The sequence below is a fragment of the Canis aureus genome, chromosome 25 (genome assembly GCF_053574225.1).
Source record: "Canis aureus isolate CA01 chromosome 25, VMU_Caureus_v.1.0, whole genome shotgun sequence".
NCBI lineage: Eukaryota > Metazoa > Chordata > Mammalia > Carnivora > Canidae > Canis > Canis aureus.
This window is the reverse complement of record NC_135635.1, coordinates 3952810-3974885: the sequence shown is the minus strand read 5'-3', so window position 1 is coordinate 3974885 and position 22076 is coordinate 3952810. Positions and strand designations below refer to the sequence as shown.

At 38.9% G+C, this 22076-nt stretch overlaps 1 protein-coding gene across 16 annotated transcripts in view; it reads left to right on the top strand.

Annotated features, from left to right (window-relative positions):
* Positions 1–22076, top strand: part of ATF1 (activating transcription factor 1) — an 87430-nt gene that overhangs the window by 31004 nt on the left and 34350 nt on the right. For 9 of the 16 annotated variants that reach the window (XR_013363772.1, XM_077870056.1, XM_077870055.1 and 6 more), the window contains exons 3-4: positions 13856–13975; positions 16739–16839. Coding sequence is in view for 14 of the 16 variants with exons in the window: in XM_077870056.1 (XP_077726182.1) it covers positions 13856–13975; positions 16739–16839 (221 nt within the window). In the remaining 2 variants the exon portion in view is untranslated. Of the gene's footprint in view, positions 1–9321; positions 9463–13855; positions 13976–16738; positions 16840–22076 lie in introns of all 16 variants that reach the window. The other 7 variants (XM_077870064.1, XM_077870063.1, XM_077870061.1 and 4 more) reach the window with 2 other exon arrangements.

Sequence of the window (22076 nt, the reverse complement as noted above, 5' to 3'; positions counted from 1 at the left end):
ACCTCTTCCTACAGCTCCCCCTGCTTGTGTGTGCTCGCTCTCTTTTTCTCTCTCACAAAAAATAAAAATAAAATCTTAAAAAAAAACTTGACCACTAGAGATCTTTGGCACTGGATACTATGCATTGGGAGATGGTTAACAGCTTTCCTGGCCTCTGCCCACTAGATGTCAGCAGCACCCCATATTGTGACAACCACAAATGTCCCGGGGGTGGGGATGTGTGTGTGTGTGAAAATTATTCCTGATTGAGAACTACTCCTTTAGAATTTCATTTGATGTAAGTCAGCAGGTGATGGTGACTGTTTTTGATAAAAATACCTATCTCTTCATTTTTAAAAGGTATTTTTCACTGAGCATAGAATTCTACTTTTTTTTTTTTTCAACATTTAAAATATGTTTGTTCTGGCTTCTGTCTTCTACTGTTGCCCTTGAATTCAGGAGACTATCACTATTTTAAAGGTAATCAGTCTTTTTTTTTCCCCCCTTTGGTGGCTTTTATAGTTGTCCTTTTATCTTCAGGTGTTCTGCACCTTCTGTTACATTGTGTTTATATATAGAATTCTTTTTATTTCACATGGGAATACTAAGCTTCTTGAATCTGTGAATTGGTGTCTGTCATTAATTATATAACATTTTCAGCCATTATCTCTTCAGGTTTTGCCTTTGAACAGCTCTTTTTGTCCTTTTCACTCTATCCTTCATGTCTCTTAATGTTTTATGTGTTTTGCATCTGTCTCTGTGTTGCAGTTCATATAATTTCTTTCCTGTCATCCAGTGTACTGATTCTCCTTCTAGTTTTGTCTAATGTATATCTGGTTCATTTTCCAATCTACTATAGTTTTCTCTTGCCTGAGATATTTTGAAGCTTATCTTGAAAAATAACCTGCTTCTTTAAATATAGTAAGCATAATTGTTTTATAATAATATGAGTCTGATCCTGCTGTCTCTTCTTGCTCATGATACTTCGTGTGATTGGTTTTTATTCTTTACTGTCTGTTGATCTTGAAAAATTGCTCATGGGAATTCTTTGTGGCCAAAGATGAGAGTGCCTTTCTCCAGGAGAAATTCACTGTTAACCAGGTGTCTAGGGAACATTTTTCAGGGTTTGAGGCTCTTTTTTTCTTTTTTGACCATCTAAATAATGCTAACATAGGCTGTAAGTCTGCTGGAGAACTAGTTATGCCTTCAGTTCTCTTCCCCATGTCCATGCAACTTTGCTTCTGTTACCTTACTCTGAGAATGATGTGGCCCTTTGGAAGTCCCAGTTTAATAGGGGTTTCCTATTTTTACCTAGAAAAACCTCTGGCCTTTCATGTCCTCTTCTCCTTTGAGAGCATTCAAATCTACCTTCAATAAGCAGTTCTGTTTACTGTTTGTTCTTGCCCTATCTCAGATTTTGCCCTGGTGATTTAGAATCTAGAGTCTTCAGAGTGTAAGTGAAGCAGAGGACACAGAAGTGTCAAGAAATATGAAAAGTCTGACGTTTTACCCTGTCTGCAAGCTAATAAGGTAGAGTGTCTCAGTTTCATGGATGTCGGCAGAAGACATGAGAATCCTGGTTCAGAGAAAAGGGGCTATATAATTCGTGTTATAGCAAATAGCATGAGTTTCACGTTTGTTCAATTCCTCTTGCCCTCTAAATTGCACCGAGTACCGTAGAGTATCATTGCTGAGAGGGCTCTAAGCTTAAGAAACCCCAGACTTTTTTTTTTTTTTTAAGATTTTATTTATTTATTCATGAGAGAGACAGAGAGAGGCAGAGACACAAGCAGAGGGGAGAAGCAGGCTCCCTGCAAGGAGCCTGATGTGGGACTCTTCCCAGATGCCCAGATCATGCCCTGGGCCAAAGGCAGGCACTTAACCACTGAGCCACCCAGGCGTCCCAAAAGCCCCAGACTTCTAAAGAAAAGCTGCTAGCACACTTGTCCAAACTTTGACCTGGAGGAGACATTACCTTTTTTCTGGACAGCAAACAAATCTGCCCTTTGGCCTGAAGGAGACCTACCTCTCTTCCAAAGCTGTTCACCATATAAACATCCTTGAAAAGATAGTCCAGAACAAAAATGGACTCTCTTCAGAAGACATGGAGAAACCTAGAGACCCATAGAAAATTGACTGTCAACGAGGATATAAGAGTGTATCCTTTTTGTCCTGCCTTCTCCATCTTCCCATCATTTTTTCCCTAGATAATAGAAAATTAGATGATTTTATTCTTTTAAACTTTGTCATGCGTATCTCCTCTCTTTCCACATGTTACCCCTATACACTCTCTCATACTTTTGGGGAGGGAGGGTATGTGAAATTTTGCTTTTTTAGCTAGGCTTTTGAGAACAAATAAATGCCATATGTTGAGGCATATGTGTACTGAAATAGTATATTTAAAGCTGTTTAATTGGTTTCTTTGTGATTGACTTTGAGGGCAGTGACTGTTGCCTTTTTTATTTTGAAGGTGTAGCACATCACCTGGCACAGAGCTAATACTTACTGGGTCTGGTTATCTGTTTAATCGAAACTTAATGTTGCCTAGGTTTGCTTATCTAACCACCCCGACCCCCTACTCCAATTCTCTAGTGCCATGTTTCTCAAAATACAGTATACATCCCACCACTGGTGGTACTCCACATCTCTTTAAGTGGTACATGGATGAACATTTTTATTGTCATGGGTTGAATTCAAAGATACCAGATCGCGGGATCCCTGGGTGGCGCAGCGGTTTGGCGCCTGCCTTTGGCCCAGGGCGCGATCCTGGAGATCCGGGATCGAATCCCACGTCGGGCTCCCGGTGCATGGAGCCTGCTTCTCCCTCTGCCTGTGTCTCTGCCTCTCTCTCTCACTGTGTGCCTATCATGAATAAATAAAAATTAAAAAAAAAAAAAAAAAAACAAAGATACCAGATCGCTTATTTGAAAGTTAGGGCATTGTTGGAACAAGATGGATTGTGAGAATGGCCCTACTAAACCTAGGGCAGAAAATATTTCTCCCTGATCATATTGACATGGGGAAAATAGGAAAGTTAGCATCATCTCTTGTGTTCCACCTTGCCCTGAGGTGAGGAAACGTAGAATTCAAGTTAGAAAGTCAAAGATACAGCCAGAAAAAAGTATAGTAATAACTTCATTAGGTTATAATGTCTGAAATCAGAAAATACTTGTCTAGCGTCAAATGTGCCAGTTGGCATTAAGACCTCAGTTTGAGAATACAGTGTGGAGCCAAAAGAGGCAAGCTCCTCTTCTTCATAGCATTGTTATTTAGTGGAAGAGACAACACATGGACCAGATGTAAAAGTATAATAACTCTGAGAAATACGAAGGATCATACATAGGATAGTATGAGAACGTATATAATAGTGATTTGAGCTTGTGGGCAATAGGACAGCTTCTCTAAGAAAATGATGCTTGAATTGAGATCTGAAGGATGAGCAGGTGTTAACTTTGGGGAAAGGAAGGGAAGACCTTTCTAGACACATGAATGAATGTCTTATGCCAAGGCCTTGAGAGGGAGCAGAAGTGAAAGCAACTGTCAGGCTCCACTGTGGGCAGAACTAGGGGAACATGGTTTTAAGATGAAGTAGGAGAGGTGGGAAGGAGCCAGTCTGTGCAGGGCTTTGTAGACCATGGTAAGGAGTTTTTTAGTAGGTATTTTAAAATTACTATGTTTTGGGCAGCCCGGGTGCCTCAGCGGTTTAGCGCCATCTTCAGTCCAGGGCGTGATCGTGGAGACCTGGGATCGAGTCCCACACTGGGCTCCCTGCATGGAGCCTGCTTCTCCCTCTGCCTGTGTCTCTGCCTCTCTCTCTCTCTCTCTCTCACTCTCACTCTCTCTCTCTGTCTCTCATGAGTAAATAAAATCTTTAAAAAAAAAAAAAACAAATTACTGTTTTGTTTGGTTTTTAAATTAAGAATAGAATTTTAACATTGTTTTCATTATATTTATTTTTATAGTTACCATATAGTTATGGCAAGTGGTATTTGTTTTTACTTAGAGTGAAAAAGGTTTTCTTTTTAAGTATATTTGAATTTACAAAGGAGATACTTTAAAGAAAATTAATAAGTAGATTATTATACAGGAGATAAATGGATTTGGCATTCTCCTGAAAGCATGCAATTGAGTGTGAATTCTTTATTCTATCAGTTCTATTTACCCATGTGTGTAAATCCTGTCTAAGGATCATTTGAATCTTTTGAGACTTAGGAAGAGTGACATTTTGGAGCAAGTACAGCATATGCTAACTAGAGAAAAAAATTTAAAGCCACAAAATTATGGTGAATTGATCTTTACATTAAATAACAAAAGATGTAATTATCTGGTTCAGTTTCTTTTTCATTCATATTTTGAGTTAATGGCTCCAGTCCATTAAGAACTGAGCAGATACCCTGATCTTGAGGGTTTGCTACTATAGTTATTAACAAATCATTAAATCATCATTTCAGATGTCAGAACAGGCTATGCCTTTTTCCCTTGAAATGAAAAAGCAAAACAAATATATTGAATGTGTTGGAAGCAAACTGAGAACATATAGAGTGAGAGTTTGTAAAACACTCTGCTTGGTACCAGGAGAGAGTGTCTTGGAAAAGAGCACTGGGCTCTGGAGCCAGACAGGGTCAACCATTATTGCAATCACTGCTGTGCTGGGTACTTTACAAAAAATGTATTATGGAGAATGTCAAACTTTTTTTTTTTTTTTTAAGATTTTATTTATTCATGAGAGACACACACAGAGAAGCAGATACACAGAAAAGAAGCGGGCTCCATCCAGGAAGCCCGATGTGGAACTCGATCCCGGGACTCTAGGATCACACCCTGGGCCCAAGGCAGACGCCAAACCGCTGAGCCACCTAGGGATCCCCTCAAACATATTTAAAATAAGAGATTATTAGCTTAAACCTAATAGCATGCCTGCATGCTCTCTCTCTCTAATAAGTAAAGCTTTAAAAAAAAAAAAAAAAAAAAAAGCCATTCCCTAATATCACCAAATAACCATTTAGTGTTTAAAATTTTCCTAATTGTTATTTATTCCCTGATATTTATTATGTGTGTACACATATATTTTTAAAATTTTCAAGTTGAAGTACAATTAACATACAATATCCTCTTAGTTTCAGATGTACAGCATGCTGATTCAGTGGTTTCATACAGTATATTAAATGCTTATCATGATCTTGTCACCAATGTTCGTACATACTTAATGACCAAATTACTGGTGTTGCCTTTAACATCTCCATGACTTATTAATTTAAGAGTCTTGTTTGTTTTTTCAATTTTACATGTAGGTGAAATCATGATATTTGTCTTTCTGTTTATTTTATTTAGTATAATACCATCTAGGTCCATACACGTTGTCACAAATGGCAAGGGCTCATTCTTTTTTATGGCTGAGTGATATTCCATACCACATCTTCTTTTTCCATTCGTCTGTCTGTGATCACTTGGGTTGCTTCCATACCTTCACTATTGTAATTAATGCTGCAATAAACATAGAGGAACATATATTTTTTTGAATTAGTGTCTGTTTTCTTTGGGTAAATACTCAGTAGTAGAATTACTGGATGATCCAGTATTTCTACTTTTTAATTTTTTGAGGAACTTTCATACTGTTTTTCACAGTAGCTCTACCAATTTACATTCATACCAACAGTGTATGAGGGTTCATTTTTCTTCAAATCCTCATCAGTACTTATTTCTTATCTATTTTATTCCAGCCACCTTCAGGTGTAAAATGATACCTGATTGTGGTTTTGTTTTGCATTTCTCTGATTATTAGTGATTTTGAGCATCTTCTAATGTGTCTGTTAACCACATGTATGTCTTTGGGAAAATGTTTATTCAGGTTCTCTGCTCATTTTTTTTACTTGGATTATTTGTGGTTTTGAGTTACACAAGTTCTTTGTAGACTTTGGATATTAACCTCTTATCAGATATATCACTTGCAAATATCTTCTCCCATTCAGTGGGTTGCTTTATTGTTTTCTTGATGATTTCCTTTGCTGTGCAAAAGCTATTTATTTCTGTGTGGTCCCAATAGTTTATATTTGCTTTTGTTTCTTTTGCCTGCAGAGACATGTCCAGAAAAACACTGATAAGGCCAGTGTCAAAAAAATTATTACTTATGCTTTCTTTTAGGAGTTTTATGGTTTCACGTCTCACACTGAGATATTTAATTCACTGTGAGTTTGTTTTTATGTGTGGTATAAGAAACTGGTGCAGTTTCTTTTTTCTTTTTTTGGGGGGGGGGGGGCATGTAGCTGTCCTGATTTCTTAGCACTATTTATTGAATAAACTATCTTTTGTCCATTGTATATTCTTGGTAGAGGTTAATTTACCTATAAAAGTGTTTATTTCTGGGCTATTCTGTTGTTGCTCTATGTGTCTGTTTTTGTGCCAGTACCATACTGTTTTGATTACTACAGCTTTGGTATATTTTGAAATCTGAGATACCTTCAGCTTTGTGGTGGTTCCATACAAATCTTAGGATTATTTATTCTAGTTCTGTGGAAAATGCTATTGGTGTATTTTGATAGAGATTGCACTGACTCTGTAGATTGCTTTGAGTAGTTTGAAAATTTTAATATTCTTTCAATTCATAAACATTGCATATTTTTCCATTAGTTTGTGTCATTTCAGTTTCTTTCATCAGTATTTTATAGTTTTCAGAGTATAGGTCTTTCACTTACTTGTTTAAGTTTATTCCTAGGTGGGTTTTTGTTTGTTTGTTTAATGATAGTCACCAAAGGATTACCAAAGGGCCAGAGCGAGGAGGATAGAAAGTTATTGTTTAATTGAATATAGAGTTTTTGTTCTTTGGGGAAAAAAATTTTTTTAAGTAATCTCTGTACCTGGTATGGGGCTCAAACTCACAACCCCAAGATCAAGAATTGCATATTCTACTAACATGTACCCTAGCATTTTTTTTTTTAAGATTTTATTTTTATTATTCCTGAGAGACACACAGAGAGGCAGAGACACAGGCAGAGGAAGAAGCAGGCTCCATGCAGGGAGCCCGACGTGGGACTTGATCCCAGGCCTCCAGGATCACACCCTGGGCTGAAGGTGGCGTTAAACCGCTGAGCCACCTGGGGGGCCCAATATTTTATTATTATTGATGCAGATGTAAATGGGATTGTTTTCTCCTCTTTCTACTTCGTTGTTAGTGTATAGAAATGCAGCAGATTTCTGTATATTAATTTTGTGTCGTACAATTTTACTGAATTCATTTATCAGTTCTAATAGTTTTTTGGTGGAATCTTCAGCATTTTCTATGTATGATATCATGGCATACACTTTTTCTTATATCAGACAATAGACTTGCAATACTTCTATCAGACAAATTTTTCTTCATTTTTTCTTCTTCCTTACCAATGTCAATGCCTTTTATTTCTTTTTCTTGTCTGATTGTTGTGGCTGGGACTTACAGAACTATATTGAGTGAGAGTGAACATCTTTGTCTTGCTCCCAATCTTAAAGAGAAAGCTCAGTTTTTCAGTATTGAGTATGATATTAGCTGTAGGTTTTTCACATGTGGCTTTTATTATGTTGAGGTATGTTCCTTTTAAATCCCCGTTGTTGAGAGTTTTTAACGTGAATAAGTATTCTATTTTGTCAAATACTCTTTGGCATCTATTGAGATGATATTATGGCTCTTATCCTTTCTCTTGTTAATATGATGTATCATGCTGATTGATTTGCAAATATTGAGCACCATTGCATCCCTGAAATAAATCTTACTTGGTTATGGAAAATGATTCTTTTTAATGTATTGTTGAATTCAGTTTGCTCATATTTTGTTGAGGCAGAGATATTAGCCTGTAGTTGTTTTTTTATGTAGTGTCTTTGGTTTTGGTATCAGGGTAATGTTGGCCTGATATAGTGAATTTGGAAGCTTTTCTTCCTCTCTTATTTTTTTGGAATAGTTTGAAAAGAGTAAGTGTTAACTCTTAAATGTTCAGTAAGAATTTACCTGTGAAACCAATTGGTCCTTGACTTTTGTTTGTTGGGAGTTTCTTTATTACTGACAGGATATCAGTAGTAATCAGTCTCTTCAAATTTTCTGTTTGTTCCTGATTATTTGGGAAGATTATATGTTTCTAGGAATTTATCAGCCTTTTAGTTTGTCCAATTTGTTGGCATATATATTTTCATAACAGTTTCTTATAACCCTTTGTAACTCTGTGGTGTCAGTTACTTCTCCCTTAATTTCTGATTTTGAGTCCTTTCTCTTTTTCTCTTCATGAGTTGGGCTAAAGGTTTATCGATTTTGCTTTATTTTTTCAAAGAATTGGTTCCTGGTTTCATTGCCTTTTTTTTTTTTTTTTTTTTAAGATTTTATTCATGAGAGACATAGAGGCAGAGAGACACAGGCAGAGGGAGAAGCAGGCTTCATGCAGGGAGCCGGATGTGGGACTCAATCCCGGGACTCTGGGATCATGCCCTGTGCCAAAGGCAGATGCTCAGCTGCTGAGCCACCCAGGCATCCCTCATGTCCCTCCCTCCCTCCCTCCCTCCCTCCCTCCCTTCTTTCCTTCCTTCCTTCCTTCCTTCCTTCCTTCCTTCCTTCCTTCCTTCCTTCCTTCCTTCCTTCCTTCCTTCCTATTTCATCTGTGAGCTAATCTTTTTTATTTCCTTCTACTAACTTTGGGGTCTGTTCTAGCTTTCAGGTGTAAAGGTTAGGTTGTTTATTGAGGGGCTTTTTGTTTTATTTTTTGAAGTAGGCCTGTTTGTTACGAACTTCTCTCTTGGAACTGCTTTTGCTGCATCCCAGAGAATTTGGACAGTTGTGTTTTCATTTTTATATATCTCCATGTATTTTTAATTTTTTTTCTTTGATTTCTTGGTTGATCCATTTATTGTTTAGTAGCACGTTTGTTTAGCCTTCACATAGTATTCTTTTTAGGCTTTTTTTGTTTTTGTTTTTGTTTTGTAATTGATTTCTAGTTTTATACAGTTGTGTTTGGAAAAGTTGCTTGTTATTTCAGTCTTGAATTTATTGACTTTTGGCGGGGGGGAGCTAAAATGTGATCTGTACTGGAGAATGTTTCACATATACTGAAAAGATTGTGTATTCTGCTGGTTTTGGATGGAACATTCTGTGTATATGTAAGATCCATCTGGTTTAAAGTGTCATTCAAAACCAGTTTCCTTGTTGATTTTCTGTCTGGATGATCTTTTCATTGATGTAAATGGGGTGTTAAAGTCCTATTATTATTACTGTCAATTTGTCTATGTAGGTGCTTTTATGTTGAGTGCATAGATATTTACAATTGTCATGTCCTCATTGTATTGTTCCCTTTATCATTATGTTGTACCCTTCTTTGTCTCTTGCTACAGTCTTTGTTTTAAAGTCTAAGTATTGCTACCCTGGCTTCCCTCCACCCCTTCCAGTTTGCGTGGTATGTTTTTCCAGCCCTTCACTTTTCAGTCTGCACGTCTCATTTCAGTCTGAAATGAGTCTCTTGTGGGCACCATGAGGTGAGTCTTTTTTTTTTTTTTTAATCCATACATTCACCGTTTGTCTTTTAATTGGAGCATTAAGTTCATTTATATTTAAAGTAATTATTGATAGGTCTGTATTTATTACTATTTTGCTACTTGTTTTCTGGTTGTTTTTGTAGTCCTTCTCTGTTACTTCTTTTCTTGCTTTCTTCCCCTGTGGTTAGATGGCTTTCTTTACCGTTAGGCTGGGATTCATTTCTCTCTATTTGATGAAATAAAATAACTTTTCTCAAAGTTTCTCAAAGTTATCCAGCGGATATCTTTATAATCATTACTTTCAATTCTTTATCAGGCATATTGTTTATCTCTGTTTCTTTTCATTCTTTTGCTGTGGTCTTGTCCTGTTCTTTCTTTTGGGACATATTCCTCTGTCTCATCATTTTGTTTCACTCTCAGTGTTTGTTTGTATGTATTACAGAGATCTGCTCTGTCTCCTGGTCTTAAAATAGTGGCCTTGTAGACAAAAGGTCCTATGGTGCCCTGTAGCGTAATGCTCCCTTATCACCAGAATCCCCGGTCTAGGGATGTCTTCTATGTATGTTGGCTTTGTGCATCCTCCTATTGTGGCCGAGCCCCATTTGCTTTCAACCCAGTTGACTGCAATGACCCACTTTTTCTGCTGTGGGCTCACTAGACAGAGTTTGGTCTCTGTACTGTTGAAAGGTCTGTGTGAGAGACCTCCATAGATAGGCGGGGTCAGCAGCCATGCGAGCTGTCTGCAATTAGTCTCTCTGCCGCAGCTGCAGGCCCACCAAAGGCTTTCCTTGTGCTTGGCCCCCTGAGAGGTTTTGGTTGATAGGTGGGTCAGCAGTCAGAGTAGATGTCTGCAATTTGTCACATTGGGGACACACTAATGGGCAGGATTTTCTCCCTTTGTGACCAGCTAAAAGGCTTGCTGCTGGAAGTGTGTGCACACTGGTGTGTGGTTATCTCCCCCTCTCCCCAGGGCAGGAGTCACTTTGGAGTAGCATCAGTCTCCTCTGGGGCTGCTTTGGAGGGATGCCTTCTGAGGCATGCAGATCGATAGAGCATGTTTGCTGGAACATGGGGGTGGGACACATGGTGCAAGTGTCCAGCACTGTTGGCTGGGGAAGAGGAAGAGGAATGGCAGCCGCCATCACTTTTGTCCTTGGAGAAGTCTCTCAAAGATCCCTGCCCCTTTATAAAATAAATATAACTCCTCCACGTATACACCAGGCTCTTTTCAAATTACTGCTTCTGTGCTGTGTCTCAAGCAGGGTTACTTTCTCTGCTGGTTTTTTAACAATGGCGACTTCATTTCCTGTCTCCCTCCAGTTCTCCCAGCGTTAAGCCCAGATTTTAAAGTACCTGAATTAAGTCCCACCAATTCTTAAGGTTCCCACAGTTAAGCCCCACTAGTTTTCAAAGCCAGACATTATGGAGACTTGTCTTCCCAGTGGGAAGACAAGAATCCCTAAGCATGGGATTCCTGGGGTGGGGTATGGTCCTCTTCTCTGTGCTTGTGGTATCTCTCCCGTTTGTGGTCAGTCTCCTCAGGGGTATTGGTTTTCAGCCACCTCTCTGCTCCTCTCTATGAAGGTCTGTTCTGCCAGTCTTCAGGTCATGTTCAGGGTTAGTTGCACAGATGTAGCTGTTATCTTCATGTATCTGTGGGATGAGATGAGCTCAGGATCCTTCTACTCTAGCGTCTTCCTCATAATCCACGCACATTCATTTTTCAGCAGTTGGTTGAGCCAGGATCCAAGTAAGAGATATTTGTAGGCCCTTCTCTTTACCTTTTTTTCCACACTCTTTGTTTTTACCTTATTACTTGTTTAATCTTCATTATAACTGTGAAAAAGAGGGATGCCTAGATGGCTCAGCAATTGGGCTCTGCTTTTGGCTCAAGGCATGATTCTGGAGTTCAGAGATCAAGTCCCACATTGGGCTCCCTGAGGGGAGCCTGCTTCTCCCTCTGCCTGTGTCTGCCTCTCTCTGTGTGTCGCTCATGAATAAATAAATAAAATCTTTAAAAAAAAAAACAAAACTGGGGAACCCTGGGTGGCTCAGTGGTTTGATGCCTGCCTTTGGCCCAGGGTCCAATCCTGGAGTCTCCAGATTGAGTCCCGCATCAGGCTCCCGGCATGGAGCCTGCTTCTCCCTCTGCCTGCGTCTCTGCCTCTCTCTCTCTCTCTCTCTCTCATAAATCTTTAAAAAAAAAACAAAACTGAAAAAGTTAGTATTAGTTCTGCTTACAAAGGAAGAAACTGAGGTCCTGAGAGATTAAGTAATTTGCTTAGCATCACAGAGTTAATGAGTGCCTTTAGCTGAAAGTCTGTCTGTGTCTCCAAAGCCTATGTGCCTTTGTGGAGTCAGAAGACTGAATTTAGGTGCCCAGGTGGCTCAATCGGTTAAGCATCCAACTCTTGATTTCAGCTCAGGTCATGATCTCAGGGTATGAGATTGAGCCCTCTGTCAGGCTCCATGCTAGGTGTGGAGCCTGCTTAAGATTCTCTCCCCTCGGGACTCCTGAGTGGCTTAGCGGTTGAGCGTCTGCCTTTGGCTCAGGGCATGATCCTGGGGTCCCGGGATCAAGTGCCGCATTGGGCTTCCTGCAGGGAACCTGCTTCTCCCTCTGCCTATGTTTCTGCCTCTCTCTGTGTGTCTCTCGTGAATAAATAAATAAAATACTAAAAAAAAAAAAAAAAAAAATTCACAAGTTTTCCCCATTAGTTGAGTGATGGGCTTCATGGTAAGGGGGCGTTCATTTATTTTTTATCTGAGTGTAATGGTAACTCTAGAACTGGGTTTTTAAGATTTGTGAATCCTATTTTAACTCTTTAATTTTTATATCACCTTATTGAGGTACTGTCAAAGAGAAAGAGAGACAGACAGGTGTTTAAGGTAGCAAGACAGGTTTCATTTAGCCTAATGCAGTAGGGAAGAGAGACTGCAGCATAAATTGAGTTCACATCTACTGAAACAAAAGATGAGAGCCTTTTTAAATGCTGGTATGTGCTAAATGAAAAATACGGGAGATACTAGGTTGAGAGGTTGGTCAGTGTGATACGGCCATCTATGTTTGCTAATTTGATGCTCATTAAAGTTAGGCTTCTGCTTTCCCACAGAGACTGGGAGACAAGGGCCATAATTCTTTCTGATGATTACATTTCAAATGGAGGGTTCCCAGGTTAAGAAAAGACATTTCTGGGTTATAGAAGATTTATATCTCAAGGATCAGAGAAAGGATTTATAACTGCAAGTTTTCTAAAGTAAATGCTCTAAGCAAAGTGAGGTCAGGAACTTGTAGTCAGGTTTTCACTGGAACAATAAATTTTCTTGGCAACATTGAGCTTTCTTAGGCATTTTAAGGGGGTTGGGGTCATCTGGGAACATGGCCTTAAGCTGATAAAAGCTGCACTAGAATTTGGTTATGTCCCTTAGTGTGCTATGGGAGAGGGTGATGGAGTTGTTTGTGCTGAGTTTGCAGTTCCCAGTACCTGGATAACATCTTATATACAAACTTCATGGCCTGGAGATTTGGGGGGAATGATAAGGCTGGAATTTAATCCCATCTTGGGAAAGGGAAAAGAACCTTCAATGAAGGGAGTAAGGTATTGTTTTGGGGGCTTTATGCAAAGAGAAGAAGGGGAGCTGTCAGGAAGTTGATTTACAGGACCTGAGAAAGCAGCCTTGGATTTTGTTATTTAACTCCAAGATGAATGGTATAAATCAGTGTAGTCCACAGGAAGGCAAGAGATAGCTGTTAACTGAAAACATAAAGCTTCTTGGAAGAGGGAGAACTTGAGTTTAGCCTTGAAGGATGACAGGTGGCCTTTTCTTGGTTTAGCATTTTATTATGGTATTTCTGCAAAACCCTGTCTGATTTCCATAGAAATAAATGATAAGCTCATGATTGTATTATATATTTTTAAATATTTTTCTTCAAAAACACTACCCAAAGTTGCTATCTCTCTCTCTCTTTTTGACTCTGGATTTCTGGAATGGTTTTCAGTCAGATCTCTTCAGATCAGCATGTCCTAAAGAGCTTCCATGTTTTTGCACAGTTCTCTGTCCAAAATCTTCTAACCCCCACTTTCATATGCACCTTCAGGGAATTGTTTATGCTTCAACACCCAGATGAAGTAGCAGCCTTTCTTTGCTCCTGTGGTACAGTGTTTTCTATTTGTCCTCTCCTATTATAGCTCTTATTCGGTTTGTTGTAATTTGTTTGTAGGGTCAACCCCCTAGTATAGTTTCTGGCCCATAGAAGGTGCCTCATGTTTGATTAATAGATGTGGTTAAATATAATAAGCTCTGAAATATGTTTTCCAGTGTTAAGAACTCAGCTATCTTATGTGCATAGGTATAATACATATTTGTTAATTGAATTTTTATTTGTTCTTAGATGGCATTAAGAGGATCTGCGCCAGTGACAATTATACCTCTTCCTGGAGAGCAAGTACAGGTTCAGGGGGTCATCCAGACAGCTCAGTCTTCTGTAATTCACCCACCACACGTGCAAACGGTACAAAAATTCAAAGACTTAGTGGTTAAGAGAGGGGACTTTTATACCCTGAGTCTTTGGACACATCGAAGCTGCTTTAGTTACAGTATTATAAACCAAGATAATAAAGTTGTCTTAGAAAATAAGACTGTAAAAAAAAAAAAAAAAAAAAAAAAAAGAAAATAAGACTGTAGGACAAATGAGGCAAATAGAAAAGTTTGAGGATTTCTAGTTTCATATATAGACTACCCAGTGAAAAGTAAGACAATTTGGGGAAGTTATTGCTCAGAAATGAAGGACTTCCTTAAAGGAAATCACCTTCTTGTCCCAGTGGTATCGTTCATGAAAAGGAGAATTCTGAAGCAAGGGCGATGATGGTAGGTAGTATCAGCAAAGTAATAAAAGTATCTACCTTATGCTTTGTGGGGTCAAATAAGAGAGGTCTCTCATAGCAGAGACAAGTTCTTATTTATACCCATCTGCCTTCATATTACTGCCTAACAGCAGTAGGAAGGAAAGAGCGATCCTGGGTTCTTTTTTCTTTCTAATCTTTGTCCCCATTTTATCTTCTGGTTCTTGTGAGTCTCAAAACGCCTTTGGCCATCTGCCATTTTTTTCTGCTGACTATTTAGTATCTGGCAGTGTTATCAGCTCTACAGCTGTGTCTTTATGTGGTTTTCCTGATGAAAGGTGGCAACTGCATGGATTTTTGAGTTTTTATATGAAGAATTTGCTGTTACTTGCCAGTGGTGTCACTAAAGAAAAATATTTTATCTTAGTTATATAAATTTTCCCTTAATTCCAGAAATTATCTTCTGAGACTATGGAATAAATTTAGGGACAGTAAAACAATAAAAGGTTTAGGTTAGAAATGGTATATTCGGGTGGCCCAGGTGGCTCAGCGGTTTAGCGCCGCCTTCAACCCAGGGCCTGATCCTGGAGACCCGGGATCAAGTCCCACGTCAGGCTCCCTGCATGGAGCCTGCTTCTCCCTCTGCCTGTGTCTCTGCCTCTCTCTCTCTGTGTCTCTGTGTCTCTCATGAGTAAATAGATAAAATCTTAAAAAAAAGGGAAAGAAATGGTATATTCATGATGCTTGAAGAAATATAGAAGTGACACATATTTCTTAATTATTACCCTAAGTTATTATGTTACTATTTCTTAATTATTACAGGTCATGACCAGTTCATCTTTTTCTGCCAAAAGATACAGATTTAATATATAAATAAGTAGTTGTACACTTGAACTTGTTTTTGAAGGAGATTATAGATTGTACAACAAGTTTCTATGGAAACTTAAGATCTAAGTCTGATTCATTTAGGGGAAGGTTTTCTGTAGATAGTAATGTAAAGTATTGATTTGTTATGTCCTTTCCAGAAGCCCATTGGGGTTATTTTATTTTTTTAAATAAAGATGAGGGATCCCTGGGTGGCGCAGCGGTTTGGCTCCTGCCTTTGGCCCAGGGCGCGATCCTGGAGACCCGGGATCGACTCCCACGTTGGGCTCCCGGTGCATGGAGCCTGCTTCTCCCTCTGCCTATGTCTCTGCCTCTCTCTCTTTCTCTCTGTGACTATCATAAATAAAAAAATAAAAATAAAAAAATAAAATAAAATAAAAAAAGGTGAAATCAGGGCTCCCTGCATGGAGCCTGCTTCTCCCTCTGCCTGTGTCTCTGCCTCTCTCTGTCTCTCTTATGAATAAATAAAACGTTTAAAAAAAAAAAAAGATGAAATCAAATCTCACAGTACAACTTTAAACAAATTTGGAAATTTTAATAGAATTTAAAAATTGAAAATAACGTTTTCTTAATTGTAAGATATTATGACTTAAAACTTGCACATGGTTATTGTTGACATAATTTTAAAGGGCTTATTATTAATAGTTACCATTTAGTATGTGCTTGCTATATGCCATGCACTAAGTGCCCTATGTGTATTAACTCATTTAATTGTGAAGTGAGAGAAAACTTAATAGTACAGATGTCTAAGTTACGTATGTTTATAGCTGCCCTTGCCATGACCTCCATCTTGCTAAACCGACTCATCTGTTCTCAGGCCTTATTTCACTTTACCCGTGAGCATCCCTTGACATAGTTGATCATTCTTCTTAATACACTGGTTTTGTTAGTTCTCTAGGACATGTCACTTACGTGGTACTCTTTCTTCTCAGTGGTGGCTTGTTCTTGGTCTTGCTGTTCCCTCCCCTTCTTCCTAATCTGTTCATGGTAGAGTGTTCCTGGGTTTTGTTGTTGGTCCTCTTCTATGTATATTGAACAGCTTTAAGGACTGTCTAAAGAGCTATGACAACCAAGTCTATATGTCTAGCCCCAAGACTTCTTCCCTGAATCAAAGCCTCATATATTTAGCAGTCTCTGCAACATTGTTATATCATAATTTGATAATAGTTGGATTTCTAATAGCATTTCAAAGTTAGCATGTCCAGAATCCAAATCAGATTATTGATTTAAAAAAAAAAGTGTGGAGGTCAGTTTAGCAATACAGTGGAAATCAGAGACTGGTCTTTATAACTCTAGTAAAATAGTATTGCTTTATTTTAGGGATAGACTTTCTTCATAGTTCTGAGCATGCTGTATTATATGTTCCTTTAATTAGTTTGGGCCTCTGAAATTAATTTTGCTTTTTCTTTTGTTCCTTTCTCTTAGACCTTAGATTTAATGATAAATGCATTTAGTTGGCAAGAGTCAGAACATATTTTCTGAAAGTAAAAATTAAATTGTTTTCCACCCGCATTGTTCATCAACGTAAAACCAGTTCTGTTTTTCAGGTATCATCTTTATCAGAAAGTGAGGAGTCTCAGGACTCATCAGACAGCATAGGCTCCTCACAGAAAGCCCACGGGATTCTAGCACGGCGCCCATCTTACAGGTGAGTGCTCATGTTTCAAATCCCACATGTCTTATATTACACCAAATGGTGCTGTGCAAAGCAAACTATATAAAGAGGGAGGATGTATCTGTATAAGATGGGAAATGTTAAAAGAGAGAGGTTTGAGCCAGATTACGAAGGGCCTAAGTTGCTGTCCTGAAGAGGAATTTAGTCTTCTCTTCTGGCAAAGTATTAGGTGTCTCTATTTACTTTTAGATAGTTCACTTTAGTAGCAATGTGGAAGAAGGACTGTAGATTTTAGGAATTGAACTAGTTTGTGTTCCCTTTCTTAGCTCCCTAACTCTGGGCCTTGTTGCTTTGCTAAAATTAAAACACATTTTTTCTGCATTCTTTGTAACTCCTGCACATACTTGAAGCCTTATTTCCTCCTGGAAGCCTTCTGATTACTTTCTTTCCAACTCCCAAAACCAAGTTAAGTCTTTCTTCTGGTGCATTCTTTTTACTGACCCTGTTACAGTATGTATTTCATCCTGGTGGAATTCCAGTTAATAATACATGGGCCAGGGGTGCCTGACTGGCTCAGTCCAAAGAGCATGAGACTCTTGTTCTGTGGGATCATGAGTTCAAACCCATGTTAGGAGTAGAGATTACTAAAAAGAAATAAACTAAAAGCTGGGGGTGGGGGGTGGGACATGCTCTTAAATAATTTTTTGCATTGCAAAGTGACCATATAAGAGTAAATGCTCAATTACTACTTGTTGAATGAAACAGCTAAAAGGCAGAAAGAAAGGGAGACAGAAAAGGATGAAATACTGTCTTTGAAAGCATATAAACAAATGCAGTAAGATATTATAAGAAATGTTTTAAGATATGTTATAAAAGATGTTATAATATGAACTTTTTTTTTTTTTTTTTTTTTTTAGAAGTTATAAGAGAAATCTGTATAGGGTATAGTAATTCCTGCCTGGCGGGATAAATATGGGAAGGACTCATAAAAGATGTCATTTGGACCACTGCTAATCTGAAAAATTTTGTGAGCTAGGGGCAGGGAGGGGTTTGGTAGCAGGAAAAGAGCTTAGGCTGAGGGACAGTGTAATCAAAGTATGACATGAAAGAGGTTGGCCTGTTTTGGAAATTGGGAACTTAAGGAAGAGGAGGTTTAGCAAGAAAAGGTAAACAAGAGCCAAATTTCTTAAGACCTTATTACCATGTTACAGAATTTGGACTCAATAGACACTGAACAAATTTTATATGTGAATTCGGCAGGGGGGAAGGATGAAAAAGAAACACTACTAAAATGAGCTCATAACCAGAAATTTCATTTTTAAAGATATTTATTTGACAAAGAGAAAGCACAAGTAGGCAGAGTGACAGGCAGAAGAAGAGGGAGAAGCAGACTCTCCACTGATAAGGGAGTTTGATGCAGGGCTCCATCCCAGAATCCTGGGATCATGATCTGAGCTGACGGCAGACAGACACTTAACTGACTGAACCACCCAGGCACCCAGTAAATCCACTTTTAGCAAGCAGTAGGAGATACAATAAATAGAATTAAACCACTAAAGAACTTTATTTTTTTGTTTTTTATAAATATTTTATTTACTTATTCATGAGAGACATAGAGAGGCAGAGACATAGGCAGAGGGAGAAGCTGGCTCCATGCGGGAACCCAATGTGGGAATCGATCCCTGGACCCCGGGATCACGCCCTGAGCCGAAGGCAGATGCTCAACCACCGAGTCACCCAACGTCCCACTAAAGAACTTTAGATAGCAAAATTACCAGGGACTATATGTGTAATTAAAATTATGAAAGACATAAAGAAGGAATCTTTAAGGAATCTTACCCTAATACCTAGGGTAAGAGACTGGGGAATTTAAGAAATAACTGAATAAAACTTCTGGAAATAAAAAATATAATTGCTAAAAACTGTTGAGGAATTTTCAGTGTTACACAGCAGGTTAGGTATAACTGAGAGAATCAGGGACCTGGGAGATGGAACTCCCAAGTACATGACCTAGAATGTAGAAGAGCACTGCCAGCAACTTTCTCAAATGACCAAAATTTCTAAGACATGAATTTGTCAGCTGCAGAAAGCAAGGTCCCAAACAAGATAAATTAAACCTAAATCTAAGTAAAACTGGAGCACACCAAAGATAACAATAAGATCTTAAAAGCTTTTTTTTTTTTTTTTTTAAAGATTTTATTTACTTATTCATGAGAGAGAGAGAGAGAAAGAAAGAGAATGGCTGGGACACAGGCAGAGAGAGAAGCAGGCTCCATGCAGGGAGCCCGATGTGGGACTCGATACCGGGACTCCAGGATCACACCCTGGGCCTGGGCCGAAGGCGGCAATAAACCGCTGAGCCACCCTGGCTGCCTTTTTTTTTTATTATTATTTTTTTTTTCCGGTAAAGCTTTCAAGAGGGCAGCCTGTGTGTATACACACACACACACACACACACCACATCTTTATCCATTCATCCATTGAAGGACATCGAGGCTCCTTCCACAGTTTGGCTATTGTGGACATTGCTGCTATGAACATTGGGGTGCAGGTGTCCCTGAGTTTCACTACATCAGTATTTTGGAGGTAAATACCTAGTAGTGTAATTGCTGAGTCCTAGGGTAGTTCCATTTTTAACTTCTTGAGGAACCTCCACACTGTTTTCTAGAGGACTGCACCAGCTTGCATTCCCACCAACAGTGCAAGAGGGTTCCCCCTTCTCCACATCCTCTCCAACGTTTGCTGTTTCCTGTCTTATTAAATTTCTGACTAGTTATGACTACATTTCTGAAGGGGGAGGCTGAAACTGTAGTTAGATTAAGTATTAAGCCCCAGTGTAGGGACTCTACCTTAGCGATGCCATTTGGGGCCTGTGGTTTTCTTTTAAACAGTTCCTTCCTTTTGATCAAACACTCAAGCTAACTGAGAGATGTGATCATATTTTAAGGCATTAGTGCTACTTTCAGCACTCAAGTTCTCGTGGTTTTTGTTGTCCCTTTGTGTGATAGCCAGACTTTTATTTATTTATTTTTTTAAAGATTTTATTTTATTTATTTATAGAGATGCAGAGAGAGAGAGAGAAGCAGAGACACAGGCAGAGGGAGAAGCAGGCTCCATGCAGAGAGCCTGACGTGGGATTTAATCCAGGGTTTCCAGGGTCACACCCTGGGCTGCAGGCAGCGCTAAACCGCTGTACTACCGGGGCTGCCCCAGACTTATTATTAATCTCTGTGATATTCACAGGTCACAACTTCAGGTTCACATTCTCTTTGTGTTTCATTCTTAAATGAGATTATTTGTTTGGTGGTTTAGCAGCTATGAACATGCATTTAAAGCTTTTGAGAAGAATACAGTTCACACTTTACAATTACTGTTTAAGTAGAAAAATTGTCAATATTTGGAGTGTACCTTTAGAGCCATGGTCCCCAATCAAAATCAGGCAAGTCCTCCTGGAAGGAGTCACCTTTTTTAAGCCAAATGTCTTGTTCTGTGATCTTTCGTAACTGACTTTCAACTTCCCCAAATGTATCAATACAGGCCCAGCAGTAGGTGGTGTTGGCCACAGCACAGACACCTCCTTACTCAACTAAAACCTGATTCAAGAGCTATTCTGTTACCAAGGACAACTTTGGCTAGAGTTTTCGCTATTGCTTTAGCAGCAAATAATGCAATAAAAGTGGGTGGAAGTAATCTACCTTGATGTAAGCTACTTCTCTATTCTTAACAGTTTGATTTAGAGATCTCCAGCATCTGTATAGGACCAGGTGTCTGGTAGGGCCTTCTTTAGCTGTGTGGTGTGTACCCAAAGCTACCTTTTAGTTTTGCAGCAGTATCAGTAGTCAGGAACACTTGGTAAGGTACTTTCCAACAGGGCTTGAGAGCTGGGTGTTTGTTTCTGTTTTGTTTTTTATTTCTTGTTTCTTTTCTTTTTCTTTTTTTTATGACCTTTCCAAAATACCAGTCACCAAGCTCCAGACTGTGACCAATAGGATCCTTTGATAAGATCCTTTAACCTATTGATGATACGCTTTAGTATAAGACATTAAAGACTTACAGTAACTGGTTATATTAGCACAAGACAGCCAGGAATTAGCAGAAAGTTGTACATCAATAATAGCGGTTTACTGGCAACTGTCTCCTGTGAAGTGAGTTTGAGCAGATCCAGTTTCAACGTCTTAGGCCAAGGGAGTCCAGCAGTTTCAGCAAGCTTAGAGGATTTCATTAGTTCTTTCAGCCTTGCCTGGTTGAGGACGTTAGGGGCAGTGATATATGTGCTGCCGAAGCGAGCACTGTTAGGGGCAGTGATAATTTCAAGATGTTCATAAGACCTTTATCAAGGCTTGAATGAATTGCTCAGTGAAATGCGTGCCTCAATGGAAAGTATAGCCCAAGCGGGAAGCACGTTTTCTAAAGTTTTTTGTTTTCCCCTGCCACAAGACTAATGCCCTCACATTGACAAACCAGTCTATCTCTAGAAAACATACAGACTATCACAAGAACATATTGATAACCCATGCTGGATGACAAATGAATGAAGTCCAGCTGCAGGTGTTCAAAGTGGTTGGAAGGAAGAGGTTTGAAGCCTCTGGAAACAAAAAGCTTTTCCAGGATTATGAACTTGACAGGTTAGGAAATGATGGTAAACTGTTTTTTCAGTCTTATAGATAAGTCTCCACACCAGGTTTATTTATAGTTTGAGTCTTAAGCATACTATGGGAGGGGATAAAGAAATGTAAAAACCAAAAAATGAGATTTGCCAAAAAGTGGGAAAGAACCCAGAGGCCTATCTTGGGTTTCCCATAGCCCTAACTACTTCATCTTAATTTCTCTGATTTAGGAGTAGGCTGTTGCCATATTATAAGGACTTCATGACAGCAGAAGTCTGTCATTGAGTGGCTTTAGGCCTTAATAAGTAGGCATCCAGTAAATGTATGTTAGGTGAAAAAAACGTTCTCAGAGCTAGGACAGTAGTTCAAGGACCAGTAAATATTTCTGACAACCTCATGGACCCAAAATGCCTCCTCAATGAGGGAGTGAAAGGTACTATCTTAAGAAGATCTAGAACTACTCCTAAAGACAGCCAAAGAAAGAACAGACAGCTTCATGTACCAGACAGGCAGAAAGGCAAGCCATGTTCTTAGGAGGTAACCAAAAAAACCAAAAAGGAAATCGCTATTCCCAGGAGAGGAAGGCTCATTATCTACTGGGTCTGGATTTGGATACAAAGGGACAACATGAAGTTTTATTTTCCTTCTCTCAGTAGGGATCAG